The following is a 24,864-nucleotide window of genomic DNA, read 5'->3' as shown; positions in this document are numbered from 1 at the left end:
TAAAAGAAAAAAATCTTCAACAGCCTAAAGTAGAAGAAAGCCTTATGTGTCTTGTTCTCTTCTTCTTCTTCTATATACCACCCAACTCATTAACTCTCCTCACCAAACTTGATTTTTTAAAGCAAAATACTACTATTACTAGTATAAAATTAAATAGGGAATGAATCGTTTTCTATATTTCAAGGGACAAAGGCTAAACCCAAATTATAGGTCTTAATTATGATGTAAAACGCCAAAATTCTTAATCATAATAAACCAACTCCATGTTAGAAGACTCTTCTAGCATACTTATTCTATAAATAGGCAAGGCTTACACTTTTTACAAATATATGTTTTTCGAGAAAAAAAACAAAAGCAAATATATACTACTATATTTTAGTTATCAATTCTCATATTATTGTATAGGTGGGAGGCATAGAAATGAGATGGTGAATATAAACTCCACTCAAATATGAATTCATGGAGTCTTCTCGGAACTTGATAAAAAAAATTTCGATTTCTTGGTGAATGTTTCCCTAGAAAATAGCAAAAAAGTGATGTTAAAACTTTATTGATTGCAAGAATAATAATAAAAACTCTAAAAATCGAAGTTGACCCTTTTTACATGTTTAAAATCTTCTGCAGTTGTATCATTACCCTCTCAACCCACAAGTCATTTCATCTTACACTTTCGTCTTCATAATTATTTACTTTCAAAATAAATAAATAAATAGTATGATGTCATTGTGATGTTGGTGATATCAAGTTTCAAAAACTTTAAAACTGTATAAATTATTTATCCATCATGTGATTGAAACCTTTAATTTGACTAAAATGATTAAACGAACGAAACCACATTTTCTCTACCGCATTTCATGGAGAATAATATAGCACATACTTAAGGGTTAAGGGTTTCTACTTAAACCAAAAAAAAAAAGAGTACTTAAGAAGTTTTTTGTTTAATTGTTGTGGATATAAAAGTACAACCACCAAGTCACCGACGTACACGCAGGCTAATCTTTATACTTGTGATCACCGAAGTCTCTCTTTTTAACTCGTTTCGTTTCCAAATATAAAACGACAAAATCAAATGTTTTGACTTTTGTTTGATTAATATTTTTACAATATAGTCAAATTGTTTCGTAAAGTGGGTTTTATTAATTACGATAAAAATAATCACCGTAGGATGGCGGAACCTAGAAAATGAATATATCAAACATGAGAAAGTCTATAATTTACACTATAGTATATACTTTGTTTTATATTAAAAAATTGAGTTTACATCTTTTGGATATTTAAAAAAATGAAGTTTCTAATGAATGAATGAAACTTATCATAAACAGTTGATATATGTTCTCTACAACCACGAATAGTTTTATTCCTTTGTTCTGTTATGTTTTTTTTTGGTTTGTCTTTGCTTAAATTATTTGTTTCTTTATTTAATTTCTTCCCATTTGTCAAACCTGGCCAAGTTATGTTATGTTTACGACACCAACAAATAAACAAATATATAGATTTTAAAAAAAAGGAGCTAGAGAAGAAGAAGAAGAAGAAGAAGGGGGGTGTAAACGGGCCAAAACGAGGCCCATTAAAGAATGAGACGGGGGAACCAACCCCACACGTAATAAACGCTTTTTGAACGTATTGTTTAGCTCTTTCTGCTCCAGCATTACGGTTCCACTTTTCACCTGTGGCTCTCCATTTTTCCTTTTCTTTTATCTTCAGTCTTTTCTGTTTCTTTTTTCTCAATTTACACTTCAGATATTTTTATTATTATAAAAATATGCAAGATAAAAAGAAAACCTATTTTTACAAGATCTTAAAAAACACCAAATCTGAAACCTATATATATATATATATATTTTTTTTTTTTTAAAAAGAAGACAAAACAAAAGAAGCAAAAAGATTTGGTGGTTGGTTAGTGTCTGGAAACAAGACATAGATAATGTAAGGCCATGTGGAGACGACGGATAGCATTATCTCTCTCTCTCTCTCACTCGCAAAGTCTCATTTAAGGGCATCTTTAACGGGCTATCCGTTCGGATGTTAGCCTATTATAAAAAGCCCAAATAATGCGAATAGTCTAAAATCAAGGTCCATTCGGTTCGAAACGAAAATGTTTTGGTGGGCGAGTCTTAGGCGACGTGGCGAGTTGTGATAGGTCAATTTTTTATTTTTCATACATTTATTTATTTATTTGTATTATCTATTTCTTATTTTCTAATAAATAATATGTTGTATGTAAATTTATATAACTTTACAGTTTTTAAAAAATATATATTTAACACATAATTATTATGTTTTATAATATTTTATTCTTAAAAATATAAGAACCTAAAGGTTCAACCTATAATTACTTGTTTTTGTATGGTTCTTAAAAAACACTATTTCATTATAAATATACAAAAACAACACTAAGAAGCATCCTTTCAAGTATACCATTAAAGATGCTCTAATGTCCCGTAGGGTCTTTGCTTCTTCTGATGCAAAATGTCGTAAACACCCTCTCCCCCTAACGCAAACGTCGACGTTACAAATTACAATACATAGATTTGGTATTTGAGGTTTTCACCATCCGTACCGTACACTTCCCCCCCATGTTACGACTTTGGAGCATCTTTTAACTTGAACATGCAAGTTTAATTTGTTGTACAATTATATATGACTATAGGTAACAAAGGTTTGGTATGCTCAACCGTGTTGTCTTTTCCAAATATGATAACTATAGTTTATTACTAAATTGCACGATTTTTAAAAAAAAAAAAAAAAATTTATGGTATTATATATAACTTCCACGATTACATCTAAATTGCACGATGGATAAAAATTAAAATGCTAAGCGAGCTAAATTTTTAACGACGACGAGTGGACGACGGTTCATGCAATTATAAACTTTTGTAGGTCCTTAATATACAGCTGCATGTACATGCATGGATTTTTTAGTCAACGAATTATATACTTTTCAATAACTAATCACAAATATAAAGGATATGGCCGTTTGAATGTTATTTTGGTACTATGTTATTTGGCCCTTTTTTAACCAAAAATAATAATAATGTTATTTGGCCATTTCACATTATACTCATCTCGACATTACTTTATCATTAGTTCACATTTTTATATTTCATTTCAGAGTTATATACAATTCAGCTCAACAAAACCTGTATATGCATTTTCTATTTACATTCGTTTATTACTTTATATTTTAATTCAGAGTTATATACAATTCAGCTCAACAAAACCTGTATACGCATTTTCTATTTAGATTCCTTTGTTACTTTATTAATCTTATGATCTATTCATCTAATTTTTTAAAATTATTTCACTTCCACATTCGCTCATTTGTATAAAATACACATATGATCATAACTGTGGATAAAATTAGTGTTGAATTACTAGAAATTGTAAGGTTGTGTTTGGACTTTGGAGTGTATATGTCCAAACTTCAAGTGGTGCAAAATAAATAAATAAAAAGTCGCATCGTTTGACAAAGAAATATCATAAAAATTATTAATCCACGTGAACGTCGCGTGGATCATTCTCCTTCAATTTTTAGCGACTATGTAGTTTCCACAGTACCAAAGAATAAATAAAAATTCTCCCTTGCAAACAAAATAACGTGTACAACCTCAAAATAAAAAAGATAGGTTTCTAAAATAAATAAAAACTCAATAATTTAGCTAAATTCGAAAACCATAGCAATAGCATGTGATACTGATACTACGACAGTCACGTCTACTTTTTTCATGTTTTTGATAGAAACTATACCTTAGTTGAAAAAGTTTTAAATCAGGTTTTTTTCAATAAATTTTGAACTCATTTATTTTGTATAGTTATTTCAGATTCACGACTCTTTTTTTTTCCTTTTTCTTTTGTCAATATGTGTATGGAACGTATAATCTTACTTCAACTATGTGTTACGTTACATCTCACTCAATATTGGACGCATATAAAATATTACAATTTTTTTTGCACGCTCGTTCTTATCTCAAACTTTCAATTCGTTAATAATATTTCTAAATCATTATGTTTTCCACGAAGTAGAGTTTGTCATTATCTCTAATCACTTCAATACTGTCAATCTCAGCTCCATCTTCATTCGTCACCATCGTCGTCTCACTTCCATCAAACCCAAACTTCTCTCCTGTTTTATCATGCACATGCACCACACAAACAACAAACAACCGAACCCGGTTAGCCTAATCAACCAAAACCAATCACAACCGGTCCAAGACCAGAACCTAAACCGTCGTAACTTGTGTCTGTGTTTTGTAATTTACCTGCAAGTTTCTTGAGGTCATCAAGTGTAGGAGGAAGAAGAATAAGTTTCCCAGCTTCATTACAACTTTGTTCTCTCCTCTCCAATGGATGTCCTCTGTATATACTCACTCTTCCTCGTTCTTCTTGTTCCACGACTCTTAACTTCTTCTCCACTAGTGTGTACTCGTCATGAGTGTTGACACCAACTACATCTGCACCGTTCATAGCTAGGAGATTCACCATGTATGTTTGATTCTCCTCCATAGCGACTTGTAAAGCTGTGAAGCCATTGTGGTCCTCTGTGTCGACATTAAGCCCCTGTTTTAACAGAGCCTTTATTACTTCTACATTGTTCTGTTTCACTGCTTCACATAGAAGATCTCCAGCTATGTGAGGGTCAGATATGGCTGCGAAATGGTAAAGGATTCTGAATATCGCATAATGCTTTGTTGAGATTGCTTCCCATAGAGCCGTGTTACCATTCACATCTGCAAGACAGTTCAAAATCTTGTGTTTAAGTTACATATCCGTAAGACATGGAGTATAACGTTTCTTGAGTATGATGTGTAACGCTTCTTGACTATGACATTTTTACCTTTTATGTGGATGTTGCATCCGTGCTTTAGGAGTACTAAAACGCAATCTTCATATCCTCTTGAAGCTGCTATATGCTGAAATAAGAAATACCATTAATGACTGATGATGATGAGTATGGTTTTGAAATGGTGTTTAGTGAAAGCAAAATATTACCAATGGAGTTTTTCCTTTGGAATCTGTAATGTCAGGGCTTAACTTAGCCTTAAGAAGCTCATCAAGCAGAGCTGCATTGCCTGTGGTCACAACAGTGATAAGATTTGAGGCAATGTTCGGAGGGACAACACCATTGTGTTCTCCATTTTGTTGTGTCGTTAGATCACCAATGTCTATATCACTCAGCTTTTTGTGATGCTGCAAGAAGTTCTTAAGCACTGTGGCATTGTCTTGTTGTTTAATCTGCATTGTCTCGATAAGAAAAGATGTTTTGAGCCGGAGAAGCTGAGACAGAGACCTAGTTTGAAAAGTGTAGCTTTGTGGTCTGCAACAAAGTGCTCCAACTTCACCAAATATGTCTCCACAACGTAGAGTGCCTAACACAGACTCTCTCTCCATCTCCGAGTCGATGATCTCAACTTCTCCTGACACAATTATGTAAACATCGTCTGCTGCTTCGTTCTGCATAATCACATCCTCTCTTGGTGGTATATACTCAGCCTTCATTTTTGAAACCTAATCACACCAATACACATGTTCAGCCAAGACTCATGATTAATTAATATGGTGTATATATACCAAATCATGTCAGCAAATTAACTCACGAGGAGAAGAAGTATCTCTCTTGAGACGCCTTTGAAGAGGTAGACTTTTTCAACAGATGGAAGAAAAAGATGTTGAGAAATGCTTTTGTAGATAGATTTAGGGAGCTGATCAATAAGATGTTGCTGGTTCAAGCTCTCTGCTTTGAACCTCAAACACATGTAAGCCAGTATCTGATCTTTTAGTCTTGGAGGCAATCTGTTTCTGTTGACAAAGTTTGACGCTGCTTGGATGCTATTCCTCTGCAGCAACAACAAGCTTCCTTAAGAAAACAATACAAACAGAACAGAACAGAGCAAATCTTGGAGTGAGAGTTTTGATGAGACTCACAAATTCCATGGTACGACGAGTCCCTTCCACGACTAAATTAGTCATGTTACCGATAAGGTAAGCAGTGAGGCCAAGATTGAATAACATATAGAGTGTAATGAAAACCATCTCAATAGTGTTGCTTGCATGGAGATCTCCATATCCCACAGTGGTCATTGTTGTGATAGACCAATATATAGCAGCAATGTATCTGATGGAAAGACTTGTCTCTGTGAAATTTGGGATTGCGTCAGTCCATGTCTTTCCTTGGTGTGGATACCTGTCTGCTATTAGGTAATAACTGCACCCAGCACAATGCACTAGAAACAATGTCACCTGTAAAAAAAAATACTCAAAACCTCATCATGTTTTGCAACTACAACATCTAAACATATGTGATATTGTTCTTTCACTCACGGATAGAAGTCGAAGGCAACGAATCCAGAAATAGCTGTATCTTATGTCCTTCTCGAGTCTGAAACAAGACAAAGAATATGATAGTTTTGTCACTTTCTCAACAACATTTTGATCAGAGAGTACATGACATGGAGTCATATAGGGGACTTTGGTACCTAGTGAAGAGGTGTTTGACGCGTCGAAGTCGCCAAAATCTAAGTAATCCCAAGAGATTAAAAGTGAGATTCAACTTGGCTGTGCCAGTGATTAAGTATCCGATTGCGTCAAATGGTATAGTTGATGCAACATCCATCAAGAACCATGTTGAAAGGTACCTTTAATTGAGATATTAAAAATAGCATTAAGCCAAATAACTAACACATTTATTAAAAAAGCTTTCTTTTCACCAAATATTATTATAAATGGAATCTTAATGTTCTTTCCATAAACAGAAATTTATCTAACTGATGATGAAAATAAAAGAATCACATGGTGTGGGCACAGTAGTCCACCTAAAAACCTTGTCGTCTCTTCCACTTTTAAAATATAAAAGTTATCACATCTTTTATGGAGTAAAGGTGAAATCAAAAAGGTGAAAACTAAGATCATATATGAAACAACAACAAAAAAATATGTACTGACCTCACTGCAATCTGTTTAGGTTCACGGACAAGAAGCTGTGTTCTTTGGTCTATGTAAGCAACGAAGAACGTCAAGACAATGTCAACAGAGAAGAACAAGTCAACGATGTTGTCCGCTATTGAAAGATTCCTCTTTGGTGAGAAATTTAGAAATGCCACTTCAAAAGGGTAAACCCATGCAGAGTATGCAACTAAAAGCACCATAAAAAGTTCCCAGCACCTGAGTCAGAACAAACACATAATCAAAATATCCAATAGTTAGCTTCTTTACGTTTTCCTTGAAGGTAAACAAGATCATAATGAGGTATATCATAGGCTCATAGCTAATGGCATTATCACTAATTCAGGCATCCTTTTATATCACTGAGAAACTAATAAACGCAAGATCGTTTTGTTTTGTTGTGTCACACAAAAGAGATACAAAGGATGTGTTTTCTCTTCAAGTATCATATGGTTCTCTGTTTCATAGATAAAATGGATAGGAATGGTACCTGTATCTTGAGTCCATGGGAGAGATGATCCATCCACTAGACCTGATGTGATTCTGGTTATAGCTTGCAACACCAAGTGGAGGAAGAATAAGCTTTGAAAGATTGTTCAAGCTGAGAGAAGAAGCATCGTACTCTTCTTCTCTCCCTTTGCCACGATGCTGATGAAGACGCCCGAGCTTCATGTCTGAAGATAAGTTGCAGTGAGGTGCTGAATACTTGAGCTCCATTATATTTGTGGCCTGAACAAAAGAAAAGTTAACACTAAGAACAAGAAAGAGAGAGAGAGAGAGAGAGAGAGAGAGAGAGAGAGAGAGAGAGAGAGAGAGAGAGAGAGAGAGAGAGAGAGAGAGAGAGAGAGAGAGAGAGAGAGAGAGGTTTTAGTAGATGATGTAATTATTGCAAGGAAGAGGGAAGTTTGTGTGGTTTGTATGGTGCAAACCGTACGTGGTGGTGGTAGTGGTCCTTTTTGTTAAGATTGAAGTGAAATTGGGCAAGTTTTTGTGGGGGACACAAGTTTTGTTTTTAGAGGGATCCAACACAATCAATAAGGCAAACAACAAAATAAATAAAAATACAAAATTGATTGATTTTATGTTTTGGCGATAAGGTATGAAATGTGAAAGTTGGGGCCCTAAAAGATAGAGAGTGGTAAAGGTTGAGTAAGAGAATTATATTATCAAACGTGGCATATTAAGAAGCCCTTGAGGGTCCATAATATGTAACTCTCCCCATTAACAACTTATAAACTCTATTGAGAATATACTTAGAGATTTAAGAGGACATGCTAATGCTTCAATCTCCACATACTAGGAGAATGTTGTGTGCACTTATTAACATTTGACTAGCGGGTAAGTGAAGCAGAAGAAAATGAGAGAGAGAGATAAATGGAATTAGATTCTAAACCGGGACCATATTCTAGGCGAACAAGAAAGGTGATATATAAATATTTCCCTATTCGTGTAGTCATCTTCGGTATAGTATTCATCTAGATTGAACTTATATTCTAGATTGATATATATTAGCTTTTGAAGCAATCAAATGGTTAGCTTTAAGAGAAAAGACAGGGCAAAGAGGAAAGACTTTTTAATCGACCGACGTGTTTGTCCCTCTGTTATAGGAGTAATGTCCTTTGAGATCCCATAAAGAATCACACTGATTACTTTGCTCCTTCACCATGTTGTTGCCTAAGTATGAACTAGATTACTTTGCTCCTTCACCATGTTGTTGCCTAAGTATGAACTAGACCGAGATTGAGTTTGCTATCCGATCCTTTTTATTTCTAGGAAGAGTCAGATCCAGTAGTTGAAACAGATCATATCCAAGGAAAGAATCGGGCTCTCCGATAGTTGAAATGAACAGGGTTATTGTTGTGTAACTTGTGTCTTACAATAGGCTTTTTTAAGACTTCACATCACACACACACAGTGGCTTTCAAATTCAAGTCTTAGAAAACCATTTTCTCGGTAGATAGTAAAAATAGCAACGGCTTCAAAGAGGTAGTTCTAATGTGGACATGAGAAAACACCAAAACTGAAATATTATAGTCTTGCCTTTAAAAGTTATACATCTCCAAAAGAAGAAGAAACCATTACAACACAATATGAAAGTAGAAAACTAGAGGGCAAAAGCTCATTCTTGGATGGTTTTTGTCAACAGAGTTTTATTCAAAATACTTAAAACCTGAAACTTACTTAAAAAAAAAAAAAAACATTTCATTACATATGATAGCTTGCATGTATCCTCTTCTACTTCTCCCCTGTTTTCACCATCATATACACATTATGGTATAAACATTAGTAAAAGGAATCAAGCCTGCGTGGTTTCTCCAGCTGCTGCTGCTGTACCATTTGTTTTCACACGCTTCTCCTTGTAGTCTTTCACAGCTGCCTTGATGGCGTCCTCCGCCAACATACTGCAATGGAGCTTGACTGGTGGGAGAGAAAGATGCTTCGCTATTTCGCTGGCAAAATAAATTACAGAAAGAAGTCATGTACCATACTAACCACTAACCAGTAACAAATAGATAATCATCAATCGTCAATCAATGAGTGAACTGATTAGATAACATGAATGTGCATGATGCAACGAATCACACATGATAATATCTGTAAAACATGACTAACCAGTAACCAGGAACCAAAAGTTAAACCAAGATCCAAAGTCCAGTGACTTAGGAACACAAGGCATCCATATCTTGGGAACTATGAATGCCAGATTATGTAAGAGAGAAATAAACAGTACTTACGTGTTCTTGATGGTCAGGACATCCTCCATAGCTTTGCCTTTCACCCATTCAGTAGCTGAAAGAAAACATAAATCAAATCAACTATAGATAACAACAACATATCCCCCGCTAGGATCAGAAATGCACTAAGCAGCAAGTTTCAAAGTGAAATCAGAAATGACCACATAGAAGACAAGCCAGAATATGATGACGGATCAAAAAGGCAAAATCTTTCTCAATGACATTAGGACTATTACAAACACACGATTGAATCATTTCTAAAAACACTCGTTAGCTAATTGTGGTCTCATTTCACAAAAAAAAAAAAGAAGACTAATGTGTCAGTTTGAAACCTAATTTGAACACGGCCTCCACATGAATCCATCAATTCGAAACCTGATTCCTCAATTTAAGAAAAAATTTAATCAAAATCCCTAATTGAAAAATTCGTATCTCAAATCATCAAATTCTTTCTAATTCAATCCTCGATCGGAAAAAAAAACACGAAACAAGGCAATATGAATTGGATAGAGGGGCAAAACATACCGACGGATGAAGAAGCGATAGCTGAACCACAACCAAAGGTCTTAAAGCGAGCATCAACGATCTGACCAGTCTTCTCATCGACCTTGATCTGAAGCTTCATAACATCGCCGCACGCAGGAGCTCCGACGAGTCCCGTGCCAACGCTGGGATCATTCTTATCGAAGGAGCCGACGTTGCGGGGGTTATCGTAGTGGTCGATGACGTTCTCGTGGTAGAAACGGGAGATACCAACAGGCCACGGCGTTGATTGACGTGACGTAGTCCCTAGAGCCTTCTTCGCAGCTTGCCTGAGCATCATCGTCGTCGTCGTCGTCGTCTTTTTTAGGGTTTCGAAAGTAATTTTATGTTCCGTGGATATTGGAATTTAAATGAGATCGAAATTTGAGGGTTTCCTTTAACTGAAGGAGGCGGTTTGGTTCAGACAGAGAGATAAGCGAGGGGACACGTGGACGACTTAGATGGTTCTCGGATATTTGCTATTTCCTTTTTTTAGCTAACTTGAGGAGAATTTCAGATTAGTTGACTTTTTTATATTTCCAAATTTTTTGTTGTTGTATAACCTGCTTTTAGATAGGCATTAAAACGATAAAAAGAAAATAACATTACATAAATCTAAAAATGAATTAAAAAAAAAAATTGGCATTAAAACGTTATACACCAAAAATTCAAGGTTCGAGTTCCAGATATTGCGATTCCCATGACTCTTCCTATTGAAAGAAAGAAATGGCATTAAAACTTTTTAAGACGTATAATAAAACTTAGAACATAACATTGCCATATACTGTATATGTTGGCATATGCTAGAAAACATACCTTCAGTACTATGCTAATCAGTAGTCACCCCATACTAAATAGAACCAAGTCGAGTGACTGAGTCCCTCAAAAGAAAATGAGATGACAGTCGTGAAGTACAGTAACTGGTATATGGAACAATGAAAGAGTGAACCAATTTTAGACATTTCACAAGTAAGCGTAACGCAAATACGCAATACATGACACAACGGCATCCGTATCTTTGGCTGTAAGCATGAATATGCAAAACTTATAAACATGAAAATGAAAAAGACAAGCCGAAATGGATCGGAAGCTGAGATCTAGATCTGAGTTTTTAAAAGATCATTGGCAAGAGAGCAATTAAGAAACATGATATTTAAATATGTAAGTAGCATGTAGACTATGTATTATTAAGTTGTGGTTACAATTTATAACCATCTATCGTGAAACATGTGTTTCCGAGAATCATGTTTTTGGCAAAACAAAAACAATTTTTGAAGTTGACTTATAAAAAAAAAAGATGTGTTTTAACGTTTTCTAAAGAAGAAATCAAACGAAATATTCTAAATATCTATGTTTATCTACTCCCACTAACAACTCTAAATCAAATAATACAACATCTTTGGTGATTGTTTTCACTTCCACATGTTCTATTATACAAACTACTGATTAAAACAATACAAACAACGATTAAAAGTTTAATAGTAGTATTGTCTATTTTGCAAGTTTGCTACAAACAGGCAAGTGTATATTATTAAAATTAAAGAAGGCGACGTGTTTGATTGAGCTCTCTCCCAACTCCCAAGTCCCAAGTCCCAACTACCTAGCCAGTGCTATAAATTAAAACTTCGCCTTTTAGCTAAATAAGTCAATCACAAAGATAGAAAGAGAGAGAGAGAGAAAAACAAACTAGAAAGAAAGAAAGAAACAAAAGAAGCTAAGAACTAAGAGAGATCAGCAACTAAATGGGGAGCTTAAGGTTGAGCACAGTTGTTGCTGCAGTAGTCGTTTGTCTCTCCATCCTCCTCATTTCTCCTACAGGTACGCAAAACCAAAATCTTTATTTCCAAGATCTGATATTTAAATACATGTTTACTAAATGTGGTCTCTATGAATGGATCGGACAGAAGTGGAAGGGTGGGGAGTTTGTGAATACCGAATGGGTTTATGTAGTACTGCGGCCAAGAGCTCTACTTGCGATGAACCATGCAGGGCATTGGACAGCAAGTTTCATGGAGGCGAATGCTTAAATGTCGGCAGTGGTAAAGGGATCTGCTGGTGCTGCCATGATTATGATTCAAAGAGAGGTGCTCAAATGGAAAGCATGTGATTGCAGATGATTAGAAAACAATCGTCACTTTGTGTGTGTCTGTGTGGTTTTGCAATTTTCATGTTTTGAAATAAATCTCATATCTATATCTGAGTCTTTTTGCCTTTCTACTTTGTTGTACCTGGGCCTGCTTTGCTTCTGTTTCAGTATGTATTGCGTTAATAACACTAAGTTCGTAATCATCAATAAGTAGTAAACCTACAACAACACTATATATTGAACATTTTATTTGTCTCACTTAACACAAGAACAAGAGATAGACATAGACAGGTTTCAAGGATTCAAGAGAGGGCTTCCTTCTTTGATAAGCACAAAGACGCTTCCACCGTCTCCTCTAGAGATCCGGATGTCTTTGTCTAGATAAGTCGTGAGGAGCCACGACTGCGCATTGTCCCCTGGCAAAGAGAATTTCAATGGTGGTTGGCTCGATATGGTTCTAGCTACTGACGAGGCTGTGTCTTGCACCGATGTAAGTAACCCTCTGATCGGGTTAAGATCGATCTTTTGACCAAGAACCTCTACGTATTCCGGTATTTCAATCGAATCCGTTAGCTGAGGTGTCCCAATTACGCCTTGCTCAAACTTAATCTGCAAATAAAAATGATTTCCAAAAACGTTCACTGAATCGTTTTCAAGATATTAGATATCAGTTCTTAGTTAGGTGGAGGATGGTTCAATTACCTGAACACGTTTAGGGCTTCGGATTTCGAATTTTGCGTTGGTGCTAATCGAGTTTGTACCTAGAGGACCAGCGAAACGAACAGAGTTCTGGACCGTGAAGTTATCTGAATCAATGGTTTGCGAGATCTCATCGACTTTTACTAACGGCAAGATCCCTCGTGAAAGCAACGGGAACAAATTCACAAACGATGTATATCTGCAAATAGATATTTCACCAAATTAAAGAGCAGGACTCGATTGCAATTTGAAGAATTTTGAATCCAGAATCGCTATCTACAGAACAAAGTATTCACCGGAAAAGGAAAAAAAAAAACTTACGCGAGGATCCATTTGCCGTTGAGAAGGAAGAGAGCATCCGTCGGAGCTGGGGTAGGGTTCTTAGACTCGAGCTGTGTGATTAAATCTCCGATTTCAGCTCTGGTTTCGCTAGATGCGTTCAAACCTCTATCGATTCCGTACAACGAATCCGCTAGCGATCTCTTTAGCCGCTCCGTCTCCTCCACGGATTCAATTGCTTCATCCGCAACCGATAGAGCTGATCCTCTCGCCTCCGGCTCTGTACCCCATTCGTCATCCGCATCCGTGGCTCGGACTCTGAAATCGGAACGAGAAACAGCAATTCCTCCGGTGGAGAACACCGGACGGTGAATAATTGAGCTCATCGGTACCGTAATCAGAGGCTTGGAGATGGATTTAGATTTCGATGAGGTTGAGACTCTGGTTTTGCAGGGGAATTGGTTGAACAATTGTATCGCCGCCATTTTTTTTCTTCAATTACAAATTCGAAGCTAGTGAACATGAAGAGCCGTGTACTTAATTTATAGACATATTGTCACTGAAAAACGTAAATTACGTAAATGGTCTCCTGTTATCAACTACACAACCAAAAATTAGAGGGATAGTATCGACTTTTGCGCAAAGATCATGCACATTCGCCTACGGCTCTGCCACGTGATGACTTAAGATCAACGGCTGAGAATCGACGTTCTAACCGTCGCGTCGTCGGATGGTGTGAGGCGAGTATTGCTTTGGTTCTTTGTCTTTGGCTAGAAAAATCCAAAATTTAATTTAACTTTTACAATTTTTATTACTAAATCTAAATAGTATAAAGGATAATTAATAGTTTCATTCTATACTAACATGATAATATCATATTAAATTGTATCCAAATTAAAAGAAAAATCATAATCTATGTTGTAATCTGAGTGATAATAATTTGCATATTTTATTATCTCTTCAAAATAAGCGTCCTGCAATTATGCAAATGTTACTATCAACGTAAAAAAGACTAGGAGCTTCCGCAGCGTACTACTTTACATTGTCTTTACTGGCTGTTTCTGAACACACTGCAAAATATACGATTAATGGGCTTATATAGATAAACTGGGCCGTGTGAACAGAAACCTCTTCAATTTTTTTTTTTGTTTTTAGCATTTACATCATCTTCTTCCACAACCAAAAGAAACGTACGAAGTACACAAAACCGTAGTTAAAAATTTGGAACGTATACCTAGGGATCATCTCACTTAATCACGTGAATCGAGGACTTTTAGCCGTCCGATCCGATCGCTTCTCAAAATATATCGAGGATCTCGATGATCGGACGGTTACAAAGAGGACACGATCCACGGTTCAGCCACAGTTCTCTAGAGCAGACTCTGCAAAAAGTATGACCACATGGGATAAACGCAGCACCTTTCTTTCTTCCCATACACACGCAGCACACCGAATCATTACCCGTTAACGTCCCCATTGACGCCGTTAATATCTCCGTCTCCTTTCCGCCGTCGTCAGCGGCTCTCTCTGCCGTCTCCTCAAGCAATCTCATCAGCGAAACTCTCGTCGGCGTCATATTTACCTCCGCTTCCGTCGATTCTCCGCGGTTATATCTCTCCGCCTCTAACGCCGTCGCGAGATTCATACCCGTACCCGATTCTGGAACGAGACCGGTTTCGATTTGTTCTTCGATTTCGTCGCTTGGGCTTTGGAGATCAGCGTTGTTAGTAAGAGGGAGACTCCAAGTCGGACCGCAGCAGCCGCCGATGCATTTGAATCGCAACCGTTCTTTAAGAGTTCGTTTCCTCCTGGTGAGATCGTGACCGCTCATCTGACGACGGAGCAAATCAAGAAACGTCGTAGTCGTGCGGTGTGTCTCAGTCATCCTCTGAGTCGTTCCGATATCGATTTCACTCATCATCGACTGGAACAGCTACAGAAAAGAAAAACGGAATATATCACCAGTAAAAGAGACAGATCAGCTCCGCCACCATGAGAGAGAGAGAGAGAGAGAGAGCTCCGAGAGAGGAGACTGTTTAGATCTTTGGGTCTCGCAGTGATGATGACATTATAAAGCAAGTTTTCAGAGTTTTTCCCTTTTTCTTCTCTCACATTTCTTTATTATTATTATTTTTTTTTGTTAAAGTAGTTTCCGAAATATTTGATTTCCCGCGAATTAATGGTATTCTATTTAACAAATTATAACGATTCTATTTAGTTGGACCAGTCCTAGTAACAAGTAACAACAACATTGTTAGGGGAATCAAATATTATTATGGAATAAACTTGAGTATATATGTACTTTCAAATTTCAAAACCATATTCGTAAAAGTTGATCTACCTCATTGTTAAAGCTCAAAAGGACGAATCAATTTACAAGTATGTAGAATTACATTACCAGCCAAATCCGTACCTTACGCAATCGGTGCGTACAACTATAATGTTAGTTCTTCTGAATTTCTGATAGAACAAAAATATATATTTACTCAAGAGGAAAAAAGTTAATGCTATATCTGTAACTGTACCATTAGTTTCTTTTTTTCTTTTCTTTTTTACAATAGAAAAAAAAAACAAAATCGTAGAATAATAATGAGGATTTATGTTACCAACGAAACAAAAGTCCAGCATAGGAGTTCAGACCCATATTAAAGACATAAAAGATGCAATTATGACGTTTAACTCTGAAATAAAAGGCGATGATTAAGTTTAATTAACCAGCCTGAGGAAATCTCGCAACCGAAACATGATTGTTAATTAATTCAGTAGCATAACCTTTCTGGCGGGAAACTATTTTTGTTATTTAAAACCCCCGCGTATAATAAATATTTTGAAATCGAAAGAAAAGAAACAAAGAAAAGAGAAAATTAAAGAGAGCGCATGAATCAAGCAAGGCTTTTATCCCCACGTGAAATGTCCCCCGTAACGACGTCGTCTTTGCGCCACACTCTCCCCAACCTAACCACCAACAAAAAGTTACAAAATTGGAGAACGCGAGATTCTAAAACACTAATACCAATACACTTTTTTTTTCATAAAGAGAACGACACATTCAATGATTTTGTACTTTGTATTATAACGATCCTAAATAATCTGATGTATTGCTCTTATGCCTCTCTTCTGGCACCATGAGAGAGTTAGGCATTTGCTCTTAAGCTTCTCTTATCATGTCAATGACGACAACATTAAGACTGACACTACAAAATCATTGAATGTATCGTTGTTCTATAGAAACAAATTAACAAACAATTTAAGGATTTGTAATACTGTCAGTGACAACAGTACATCTGACATCTACACATGACTGAGCTTTTAGAATGCTACCTTTAGAAAATGTGAATTTGAAACCGGCAATGCAAATTATGCTATCACAATGGCTGTGATTTCAAATTCATCCAACAACTTAGATGATTAATATTAAAGCTCATCTTTGTAACTTTACATCACTTTGGTATTTGATTCTCTCCCACACACATAATGATGGGAATTTTACACTTTATATATCTATTCTTCATAAGCTGATACAGTTACAATCAAATCTTCTTTATTTTTCCTTTCTATCTAACTCGTAATGGATTTCTTGATGCAGTCTACGATACCTTCGCAATGAGCCGCCTCAGGAACAGCACAGCCTGAATCTTCTTCAGCATCATCTTCTAATATGGAGTGTGGAGAACGCAGGCTCCCCAGAGTCTGGCAAGCTCTCATTGTCTTGCAGTGTTCTGCTTCATCGTCTCTTATGTTCAGAAACACATCGTATAAATTCTCTGTCCAACCATAACCACAAAGCAACAACGACGTTACAGATTCTAAATTCAACACCAAAGCAAGTCACAAACTGAGAACGATGCACTATCCGTACATATATTAGAGTCAAAAGAACAGTTCTTTTCTAGAATGTATGGAACATAAACCTTTTTAGCATTTAGTGAATATGACGTATTCAGAGATTGAAAGAACGAAGTAAATGTGCTACCTATTACTGGTCTTCGAGTATTGGGAACTCTGGATGTTTGGAACTCATCTGCAGACAACACATGGGCCAGTTTGAGAGACTACTAATCAATGGAAAAACAAAAACTCTAACAACCTGAAGAATTGTGACCAAATCCAGATGGATCAACTCACCAAATAAGTACATGTCACTTCCGGTATAGTATTTTACTGCAATATCGGGGGCAGGCATATTCTTCAACTCCTCTGAGTAGGGAAACCAAAAAGATGAAGCAAAAAAATTCAGAATGTAAAAATCGTTAAGGAATTTTGAGTTATAGTTCACGGCAAATAAATCCATTAACAGGTAAATGTAAATGGTACTCGGAATGTTAGAGAAAGTAGAAAAATCAGTAACAAACCTCCACTGGCCTTGAGAAATTTATCATAAGTCTCATATGCATGGCTCTCCACACATTCCGAAAAGTGATCTGCATTGGTAACAAACCATTGATGAAGTCATATAAACCAGAAGCCAAATTTTTCTGTTCCATCAATTTTCTGCTACTTTCTAGAAGATCACAATTAGATTTTAGTTTAGTGAAAAGGAAACTTACATGCCATTCTAGGGCTTACGATATACAAGAAAACTGTCATGAAGTAGTAGAACGTTGCTATGTGCTGGGCCAGAAAACGATCAAACCACCAAGAGTTTCCACCCAATTCCTGTGATCAGAATCATGCGTTTTACTTTTATTAACTATGCAAGTAAAGTGTATGCAACTCGTAGAGAAGGGAAATATTAGTTCTTACTTCCATTATGAGCAAGTGGTGCATCTCATTCCAGCTCTCAGCAAAGTGTACTTTCAAATAATCTGCTCTCCTCCACCAACCAAAGGTCTCATACATGTGTAGCACAGACATAAAAGCTGCAAGGAGAATACAGAAACATGCATAAGGTTCTAGCTTATAAACAATTCCCATTTGGCGTCCAAATTCATAACAAGAATTGATTTTTCACAAATCCTATATCCCACAAAGAGGATTATGGTTGGATGGATCTCCCTTTTATTCTTAAGAGTTAAATTGTACTTCAAATGAGATAAGAAAGAGAAAATATACATTCCACTATTCTGTCCATGTTCTTCTGCACATATCTCAAGTGATATCCACAATCTTACTGTCTAATGAAAAATATAAAACCTGGTGACTAGCTCTTAATATTCTGCTAAATGTTACTTGTACATATTATAAGAAGCTGAAGCTACAAGTAGATGCACTTACCAAAATAAGGAACTCTAGCAATGGTCTCAAGAACAAAGAACCTTGCATAGGTTCTGTCACGGTACAGTGTGTCAAGTATCTTAATCACCGAGTCCTGAGAAGGGGAAAACGAAAACAAGCCAACATCAGAAAAAATGAAAAAACTTCCGTTTGTGACGTGAATAAACAATCAAACATTCTAGCAAGTGACAACGTTTAAGAATTAAGATAAGTAAAAGGGTTGTAAAACCTTACAGTAAGGAAGACATTGACTCCTTGCTCAAGCTTGATGATCCATGACTCAAAAGCACTAGTTGAAGAAGAAGTCGTATTTGGCTCATCAAGAGGTTCTTTACCAGTAAAAGTCTCGGCTTTAAATGATTCCTCCACCACAACTTTCTCCTCATCGTCTTGCAAAATCGTTGCTTGAACCTGATGATTGTTCCTGAATATTTTTGTTTCATCATAGCAAAAGAAAAATTAAACCCATTTCATAATCACACGTGAACAAATCAATTAAAAATTCATCTGCAGCTAAGGCACACCTCAAAAGCAAGCGACGAGAAGAGACAGGACGATGACAGAGCAACCGGTGAGTGGAACTGTACGAAACGGCGGCTCTAGAGCGTCGAGGAGTAACCAAAGGCCGTGAAATCCCCAACGTACGAGAGGAGATGCCTGAGATCGCCACCGTCGCCGCCATATTGGAATCAGAGAGAGCAGATCTTTCACAGGGAATTAAAGTGAGATTTTTTGGTAGAAATGGAGAAATTTTGGGAAATTTGAGGGTTTTAGACGAATAATGACGGTTCCCAAAGGTAGGCGGATATTCTGGGTTCTCCACTACTTCTCATCCCCATCGACGTCGACGCGTCCAACTAATCACGGCCGGAGAAATTTCCATACCAAGAATAGGATCCGACTTAAGTCAAATGATCCGATTCGAATCATATACTGGGCTTTTGAATAACCAATGGGCTACATTCGAGGCCCTTAAATTATGGGACACGTCATCAAGAACTGATTTTATAACCCGTGAAAATAACTAACATTTCTAACTACTGTATGACTAGGTTACTGATATTTACTAATCCCGTGAATTCATCAACGACGTTTGTAATTTTCAAAAATCAAAACTAATTACGAATGTGAAAAAACCTTAATATCAGTTAAGCTAAGTTCAGCTCATGCTAAGAAATAATATTTCAAAATTTAATTTGTCCGAAATTTGGAGCTAATAAAGAAGATAATTTATTTTATTTTACCAAATTTAGCTGGAAACTACTCAGCAGTTAGCAGCATATGGAGACAAATTCATAAAACAGTAAACACCTGAATAAAATAGTTCATAATTTAGCTGAAGAAACTGTACTACAAGTCTACAATCCTTTTTAATTATTAGTTAAGATATTAAAACAAAAGTGAAAAATACTCTTTCCAATTTTCCAACTACTAGCCAAACAAAATTTAAAATAAAAAACCACATAATATCTGAAAACTAATATAATACAAGTCCTATGTTAATTAATATCTTAAATACGTGTTTAATCTTTGAATTAGACATTAAAAAGTTGTCGTAAATCTTTTTTCTTTACTATTTAAACAGATTTTACAGGTATAGAGATAGCTTACAAAAAAAACCAATCAAACGCGACTTTTTTTTTTTTTTTTTTTTTTTTTTGCCTTTTCCCTCTTTTGAATCTTTCCCAAAATTCTCATGGCGAACACATCATCGGAGCGAGGATCTCGGGAACATTTACTCCGGGACACGACACGGCCGAGCGCGATCAACAACAAACAATCGCAACCGGAGTTTCCATCGTCGAGGTTCACGTTCATGTCCCTCGTGCTCTGGTTCGACCAGTCGAATTGCGGCACGGCTCTGCTTTCGTGGTCCGTCTTCTTCCTTCTCGTCGTCATCGTTCCTATGATCTCTCACTTCTTGCTCGTCTGCTCCGACTGCGATTTCCATCACCGCCGACCGTACGACGCCGTTGTTCAGCTCTCGCTGTCGATATTCGCAGGAATCTCGTTCTTTAGCCTCTCGATTTGGTCGAGGAAGTTTGGGATGAGAAAGTTCTTGTTCCTTGATAAGCTTTGGGATGTTAGCGACAAAGTTAGGATCGAACACGAAGCTGAGATTCAGGTTTTGTTCCTTCTCTTTTGGTTATAATCTCACCAGCTAAAATTTGATTCAAATTTGTTAGGAGATGTTTCTGCAAACCTAGGATTCAAAAAAAAAAGAAAAAGAAAAAAAACCCAGAACCTTTACCAAACTGTTACGTATATTATAATTGATTAATTTCTTAAGTCTCTTTTTTTTTATTCCAGAATTTTAGTAAACGCAACAAATAATCATTTACTAATTTTGTTTTTAGTAAGAAACATTTTACAATTTTGCAAATTTTTAAAAGCTTTAAATAATACTTTATTAATTTCATTTTAGCAATGTGTTTTTTTTTCTTTCTCTTATATCATTGAAAGAAACTTGAAATGATGGAAAATAATCAATAAGTATTTGAAAATAAGTTCAGTGAACAGAAATTTACGTCACTGAACAATTTTAATTTCTATGGCCGACAGTGTTTTGTCTTGTTTGTTAAAGTTCAGTGTGACGTTTTGTAAAAAATTTAAACAACAAAAAAAAATCCGACCTGCCGGAATCGAACCAGCGACCTAAAGATTTATCTGTCACAGACTACAGTCTTCCGCTCTACCAACTGAGCTAAGGTCGGATATTATTTCATTCTACTTTAATTTATCTATAATTAATAATCTATTTTTTGCTCTGTTTCTTTGATGATAGCAGAGATCGCTAAAACGGCTAATGATCTTCGTCTTCCCATCGCTAACGCTCGAAGCAATCTACAGAATCTGGTGGTACATCTCTGGCTTTAACCAGATTCCTTACATCATCAACCCTGTTCTTAGCCACGTTGTTGCATGCACTCTCCAGCTCTCTTCTTGGCTTTACCGTAACGCCATTTTCATCGTCGTCTGCATTCTCTACCAGATCACATGCCATCTTCAGACTCTTCGTCTCGAGGATTTCGCTAGATGCTTCGCCTCTGAGATCACTGACGTTAGCTCAGCTCTTGGTGAGCATCAGAAGATCCGTCGTAATCTGAGGATTGTTAGCCATCGGTTCAGGAGATTCATTCTTTTGTCTTTGGTTCTTGTTACTGCTACTCAGTTCATGGCTTTGCTTACCACTACGAGGGCTAGTGTTGCTGTTAATATCTATGAAGTTGGCGAGCTCGCGGTAAGAGTTCTCTCTCTCCGGTTCTGTTTTTTTGTTCTGTATATTCGGATTGAAATCATCACTAATAAGTTTCTTTTGTAATGTTTTTTCTTTCTGTGGTATGTATACAGTTATGTTCGTTGAGTTTGGTTACAGGAGTATTCATATGTTTGAGAAGTGCAACGAAGATAACTCACAAAGCTCAATCTGTAACCAGCCTTGCAGCCAAATGGAACGTTTGCGCCACAGTTGACTCGTTCGACCATCTTGATGGGGAAACTCCTACTGCTTCCATGGTTGAATCACAAATTTCTCCATGTGGCATTAATGCGGTGGATACATCTGATGATGAAGAAGGAGAAGGAGACGATGATCTTGATAATACCAAGATACATCCCATCTACGCCAATACAATTTCATACCAAAAACGTCAAGCTCTTGGTAAGAATATTTTCTATGGATAATTTGATATACCATTCAACTATATATCACAAAAAAGATCGATATTTATCGGGCTGTTGTTCTTTCTTGCAGTGACCTACCTAGAGAACAACAAAGCTGGGATCACTGTGTATGGATTCCTAGTAGATAGATCATGGTTGCACACAATTTTCGGCATTGAACTCGCTCTTCTACTATGGTTGCTCAATAAAACGATCGGTATATTGGCTTAAACCGGTTTCTCTTGTTTGGAAAAGGTTCTTGTGTTTACCAATGTTTAATCTTTGTAATATATTGTTTTTGGCTTTTTGACAGTGAATATACCATGAATCAAGTATTTGGTAATATATATATATATGCATGCAGCATTGAATCGTTTTGGCATGATGTTTCTCGCGAAGATATGATGAAGTACCGTAGAGATTTTCATAGAGGCAAGGAGATGTGTCTTCCTCCTTACTTGTATAATTACAAATCTGAAGATATGACAACTTTTTTGGTTTGGTTCATCTATAAATACAAACATGTACGAGGTTGTATATACAGTATGTATCTATATAGATGTCTGATCTGTTTTGATCGAACTCAAAGTTACTGACTCTACGTATGCTTAGTCGTGTAGAAATGTTGAATAAAGATCGCAAAAAAATAGGTTTATTGATGTATAAGGGTCTATCTATATTAATGCATATCTTGAAGTTTACTATAAAACAGAGTAATTTGTGAACTTGCTTTCTCTGTATATTCGGTTTTAAACATCCGAGAGACTTAATTAGTGAACTGTAGGAGGTAACAAACTACTGTGTTCTTTATTTTCCATGCATTACTTAGTACTCTCACAAAACTTGATCTGGATCTTGCAATTGGACAGTCTAGGAACCATTAGCAGATCGTTGGTAATTCGAGATTCTTCCTTGTCGTTTATTGCATAAGCACGAACTTTGACAAGCTCAAGACGTGGCAGTAGCTCTAGAAAATGTTTCATATGCTCTAGCTCTCCAACCTTTCCTCCATACTCAGCTATCTTCAATACTTTGACAGGACATGAATGTCCATATTCTCCATCATATCTATCAGCATACAATGGACCCTGGAACAAGAGGGAAGATTAGAGAGAGATTTTTGAGTTTCTCCAATAAGCTTTCAGGGTTTTGGTTATATACCTTAATGACGAGGGTCTGTAGATTTGGAGATTTTTCTAGAAGTACTGGCAGATGCTCCCAACGGTGGTAGAGTGAATCAATTATAATAGATAAACGAGATAGTTGGCTGAACACTGGGATTGCTTCACGGAAATTACAGAATGCCTGAAACAAAACAAAAGTTAACTCTGGAAAGCAATCTTTGGATCTTGATCTTGATCGCCTTAAGCAAATAACAAATAGCAATCTTTGGATCCAAAAACCTCAAAGATTTTGATCCTAGTACACTGGAAAGTCCTAAACTTGTAACTTTCATGCAAATAATATGAAAACGTATATAAGAAAAAAAGAAAAGAGATCATTCATTACCCGACAAGTACGACTAGCTAACTCCAAGGTCTCCACATTTCGTAACCCCTTAATCAGATTTGTTGGATTGCTATAACCAACAGTGGAAGTGAGATCAAGCTTAGCTTCGACAAGGGACTCAAGATTCACAAATGGATAGTTTTTGGGAACTATATCAGAGTACTCTAAGTAGGCAAGACTCGGAGTATCTAAAGTCATGTCCCAGTAATCCAAACGCTCAGTGCAGAGAATAGTAAGTCTCTTAAGGGTGGAAGAAGACACGGTGCGAGTGCATTCTCGATTTTCCCAGCTCCCGCCATAAATGGTTAACTCCTCAAGCACAGGGCAAGCAGAAAGAAGCTTTTCCAAAGCACAATAATTACGATTGTAGAACCAGATCGAACTAAGAGACAGAGTCTTGAGTGATGGGAGGGAAACATAATCAGGAATCAGAGCATCAAACGCAGGTGCTAGTTTAAGCGCAACAAATGTCTTGCAAGTGAAGATCTCGAGAGGCACTAAAATCGGCTCAGTGGGTAATACGTCTATGTCAAGATCTAAGACACCATGTTTCAGCACGTCAATCATCCAGCGGGTGACATGACCAGTGTCGATGGTCGTTTGACATTTTAATGAGATTTTCCTGATGGGGAAATTGCCAGACGCGGACAATACTCTGTCCACAAAATCGATGAAAATTTGTTCTCCACCCACTTCTTGATCATCTATATGAAGATTCGGTCTGAAGGCAAACAGATAACGCCATCGCTTTGAGAGGACAGATGTTGAAGTAGCCTCATTGAATGGAAGGAAAGATAGAATGTGGCTAATAATGTCATCTGATAGACCGTTGATCATATCCATCCTTTGGCCACACCCCAAAACCTCCTAATAAACGTGATAATCTGAATAGAGTTTATAGAGAGACTAGATTGCTTGCATCCAAAAATCTGTAAATTTGAATCAAACTTGAATAGGTATAAATTTCATCAATTGACTACTGTTCAAAAAATGAAACTTGGATAAACCCCACCAGGCACCAGCTAAAATCAATGCGGCATCTAAAATAAAGTATTCTGCTTTACAAGCAAACAATCAATTCAATACCTTAGAACATCTGAGCGCAGCAGCAGAAGATGGTCAATACGATAAATTCCATGCAAAAGACCAACCAAACCGATCCGAGTTCAAATTGTCATAAGGTGAGAGTGGAGACGGAGGGAGAGAACGAAGCGTGCC

At 36.6% G+C, this 24,864-nt stretch overlaps 8 protein-coding genes and 1 non-coding gene across 11 annotated transcripts; 2 read left to right on the top strand and 7 right to left on the bottom strand.

The window, feature by feature from the left end:
- Window positions 1-3,873: 3,873 nt before the first annotated feature.
- Window positions 3,874-7,697, bottom strand: LOC17879665 (potassium channel AKT2/3). Its single transcript, XM_006283059.2, has 10 exons — window positions 7,430-7,697; window positions 6,940-7,158; window positions 6,474-6,632; window positions 6,319-6,376; window positions 5,923-6,237; window positions 5,595-5,834; window positions 4,990-5,505; window positions 4,835-4,910; window positions 4,260-4,727; window positions 3,874-4,123 (listed from the first exon to the last, which is right to left on the bottom strand). Exons 1-10 carry the CDS (start codon window positions 7,654-7,656, stop codon window positions 3,996-3,998), a joined length of 2,406 nt encoding a protein of 801 aa, XP_006283121.2. The 5' UTR covers window positions 7,657-7,697; the 3' UTR covers window positions 3,874-3,995.
- Window positions 7,698-8,949: 1,252 nt separating this feature from the next.
- LOC17879333 (iron-sulfur cluster assembly protein 1) lies at window positions 8,950-10,573 on the bottom strand. Its single transcript, XM_006284583.2, has 3 exons — window positions 10,200-10,573; window positions 9,675-9,729; window positions 8,950-9,389 (listed from the first exon to the last, which is right to left on the bottom strand). The coding sequence occupies exons 1-3, from the start codon at window positions 10,495-10,497 to the stop codon at window positions 9,236-9,238; spliced, it is 507 nt and encodes a 168-aa protein (XP_006284645.1). The 5' UTR covers window positions 10,498-10,573; the 3' UTR covers window positions 8,950-9,235.
- Window positions 10,574-11,852: 1,279 nt separating this feature from the next.
- Window positions 11,853-12,482, top strand: LOC17877994 (defensin-like protein 95). Its single transcript, XM_006286186.2, has 2 exons — window positions 11,853-12,014; window positions 12,101-12,482. The coding sequence occupies exons 1-2, from the start codon at window positions 11,939-11,941 to the stop codon at window positions 12,301-12,303; spliced, it is 279 nt and encodes a 92-aa protein (XP_006286248.1). The 5' UTR covers window positions 11,853-11,938; the 3' UTR covers window positions 12,304-12,482.
- A 14-nt stretch (window positions 12,483-12,496) lies between these two features.
- LOC17877505 (probable plastid-lipid-associated protein 2, chloroplastic) lies at window positions 12,497-13,779 on the bottom strand. Its single transcript, XM_006284083.2, has 3 exons — window positions 13,303-13,779; window positions 12,985-13,180; window positions 12,497-12,891 (listed from the first exon to the last, which is right to left on the bottom strand). The coding sequence occupies exons 1-3, from the start codon at window positions 13,743-13,745 to the stop codon at window positions 12,577-12,579; spliced, it is 954 nt and encodes a 317-aa protein (XP_006284145.1). The 5' UTR covers window positions 13,746-13,779; the 3' UTR covers window positions 12,497-12,576.
- A 561-nt stretch (window positions 13,780-14,340) lies between these two features.
- LOC17879345 (death-associated inhibitor of apoptosis 1) lies at window positions 14,341-15,439 on the bottom strand. The gene has a single exon (XM_006284479.2). It carries the CDS (start codon window positions 15,179-15,181, stop codon window positions 14,558-14,560), a length of 624 nt encoding a protein of 207 aa, XP_006284541.1. The 5' UTR covers window positions 15,182-15,439; the 3' UTR covers window positions 14,341-14,557.
- Window positions 15,440-16,617: 1,178 nt separating this feature from the next.
- Window positions 16,618-19,339, bottom strand: LOC17880621 (ubiquinol oxidase 4, chloroplastic/chromoplastic). The gene is made up of 9 exons (XM_006283957.2): window positions 18,999-19,339; window positions 18,709-18,898; window positions 18,475-18,568; window positions 18,004-18,119; window positions 17,808-17,916; window positions 17,613-17,681; window positions 17,386-17,457; window positions 17,234-17,281; window positions 16,618-17,024 (listed from the first exon to the last, which is right to left on the bottom strand). Exons 1-9 carry the CDS (start codon window positions 19,154-19,156, stop codon window positions 16,819-16,821), a joined length of 1,062 nt encoding a protein of 353 aa, XP_006284019.1. The 5' UTR covers window positions 19,157-19,339; the 3' UTR covers window positions 16,618-16,818.
- Window positions 19,340-20,114: 775 nt separating this feature from the next.
- LOC17879245 lies at window positions 20,115-22,744 on the top strand. 2 transcript variants are annotated; one of them, XM_006283659.2, is made up of 5 exons: window positions 20,115-20,599; window positions 21,260-21,715; window positions 21,826-22,135; window positions 22,229-22,354; window positions 22,451-22,744. In XM_006283659.2, exons 1-5 carry the CDS (start codon window positions 20,171-20,173, stop codon window positions 22,462-22,464), a joined length of 1,335 nt encoding a protein of 444 aa, XP_006283721.1. In that variant the 5' UTR covers window positions 20,115-20,170; the 3' UTR covers window positions 22,465-22,744. The 2 variants fall into 2 exon arrangements, with proteins under 2 accessions (XP_006283721.1, XP_006283722.1); XM_006283660.2 differs by having other exon boundaries at window positions 21,263-21,715; window positions 22,229-22,715.
- On the bottom strand, window positions 21,102-21,188 carry TRNAY-GUA. The gene is given in 2 exon segments: window positions 21,102-21,137; window positions 21,152-21,188. It is a non-coding gene; the product is annotated as a tRNA-Tyr (tRNA).
- Window positions 22,745-22,879: 135 nt separating the features above from the next.
- Window positions 22,880-24,822, bottom strand: LOC17877778 (F-box protein At4g22280). 2 transcript variants are annotated; one of them, XM_023779056.1, is made up of 4 exons: window positions 24,733-24,822; window positions 23,647-24,575; window positions 23,299-23,442; window positions 22,880-23,225 (listed from the first exon to the last, which is right to left on the bottom strand). In XM_023779056.1, exons 2-4 carry the CDS (start codon window positions 24,487-24,489, stop codon window positions 22,959-22,961), a joined length of 1,254 nt encoding a protein of 417 aa, XP_023634824.1. In that variant the 5' UTR covers window positions 24,490-24,575; window positions 24,733-24,822; the 3' UTR covers window positions 22,880-22,958. The 2 variants fall into 2 exon arrangements, with proteins under 2 accessions (XP_023634824.1, XP_006285297.1); XM_006285235.2 differs by having other exon boundaries at window positions 23,647-24,812.
- Window positions 24,823-24,864: the final 42 nt, after the last annotated feature.

The sequence above is a fragment of the Capsella rubella genome, unplaced genomic scaffold (genome assembly GCF_000375325.1).
Source record: "Capsella rubella cultivar Monte Gargano unplaced genomic scaffold, Caprub1_0 scaffold_7, whole genome shotgun sequence".
NCBI classification, from domain to species: domain Eukaryota; kingdom Viridiplantae; phylum Streptophyta; class Magnoliopsida; order Brassicales; family Brassicaceae; genus Capsella; species Capsella rubella.
This window is presented reverse-complemented; position numbering and strand designations above follow the sequence as displayed.

Coding starts and splice junctions, on each gene's coding strand:
- LOC17879665 (XM_006283059.2), bottom strand. CDS start 7,656: ATGGAGCTCAAGTATTCAGCACCTCACTGCAACTTATCTTCAGACATG. Junction 6,633..6,939: donor CCTAAACAGATTGCAGTGAG/GTCAGTACATAT, acceptor TCTCAATTAAAG/GTACCTTTCAACATGGTTCT. Junction 6,238..6,318: donor GTTGCCTTCGACTTCTATCC/GTGAGTGAAAGA, acceptor TTTTTTTTACAG/GTGACATTGTTTCTAGTGCA.
- LOC17879333 (XM_006284583.2), bottom strand. CDS start 10,497: ATGATGCTCAGGCAAGCTGCGAAGAAGGCTCTAGGGACTACGTCACGT. Junction 9,730..10,199: donor TATCGCTTCTTCATCCGTCG/GTATGTTTTGCC, acceptor GTTTTCTTTCAG/CTACTGAATGGGTGAAAGGC. Junction 9,390..9,674: donor GTCCTGACCATCAAGAACAC/GTAAGTACTGTT, acceptor TTATTTTGCCAG/CGAAATAGCGAAGCATCTTT.
- LOC17877994 (XM_006286186.2), top strand. CDS start 11,939: ATGGGGAGCTTAAGGTTGAGCACAGTTGTTGCTGCAGTAGTCGTTTGT. Junction 12,015..12,100: donor CCTCCTCATTTCTCCTACAG/GTACGCAAAACC, acceptor TGGATCGGACAG/AAGTGGAAGGGTGGGGAGTT.
- LOC17877505 (XM_006284083.2), bottom strand. CDS start 13,745: ATGGCGGCGATACAATTGTTCAACCAATTCCCCTGCAAAACCAGAGTC. Junction 13,181..13,302: donor AACGGCAAATGGATCCTCGC/GTAAGTTTTTTT, acceptor ATCTATTTGCAG/ATATACATCGTTTGTGAATT. Junction 12,892..12,984: donor GAAGCCCTAAACGTGTTCAG/GTAATTGAACCA, acceptor TTTTATTTGCAG/ATTAAGTTTGAGCAAGGCGT.
- LOC17879345 (XM_006284479.2), bottom strand. CDS start 15,181: ATGATGAGTGAAATCGATATCGGAACGACTCAGAGGATGACTGAGACA.
- LOC17880621 (XM_006283957.2), bottom strand. CDS start 19,156: ATGGCGGCGACGGTGGCGATCTCAGGCATCTCCTCTCGTACGTTGGGG. Junction 18,899..18,998: donor TCTCGTCGCTTGCTTTTGAG/GTGTGCCTTAGC, acceptor AAAAATATTCAG/GAACAATCATCAGGTTCAAG. Junction 17,458..17,612: donor ATTTCTCAAGGCCAGTGGAG/GTTTGTTACTGA, acceptor TTCCCTACTCAG/AGGAGTTGAAGAATATGCCT.
- LOC17879245 (XM_006283659.2), top strand. CDS start 20,171: ATGGCGAACACATCATCGGAGCGAGGATCTCGGGAACATTTACTCCGG. Junction 20,600..21,259: donor AACACGAAGCTGAGATTCAG/GTTTTGTTCCTT, acceptor CTTTGATGATAG/CAGAGATCGCTAAAACGGCT. Junction 22,136..22,228: donor CCAAAAACGTCAAGCTCTTG/GTAAGAATATTT, acceptor TCTTTCTTGCAG/TGACCTACCTAGAGAACAAC.
- LOC17877778 (XM_023779056.1), bottom strand. CDS start 24,489: ATGGATATGATCAACGGTCTATCAGATGACATTATTAGCCACATTCTA. Junction 23,443..23,646: donor TAGCTAGTCGTACTTGTCGG/GTAATGAATGAT, acceptor GTTTTGTTTCAG/GCATTCTGTAATTTCCGTGA. Junction 23,226..23,298: donor TACAGACCCTCGTCATTAAG/GTATATAACCAA, acceptor CTCTTGTTCCAG/GGTCCATTGTATGCTGATAG.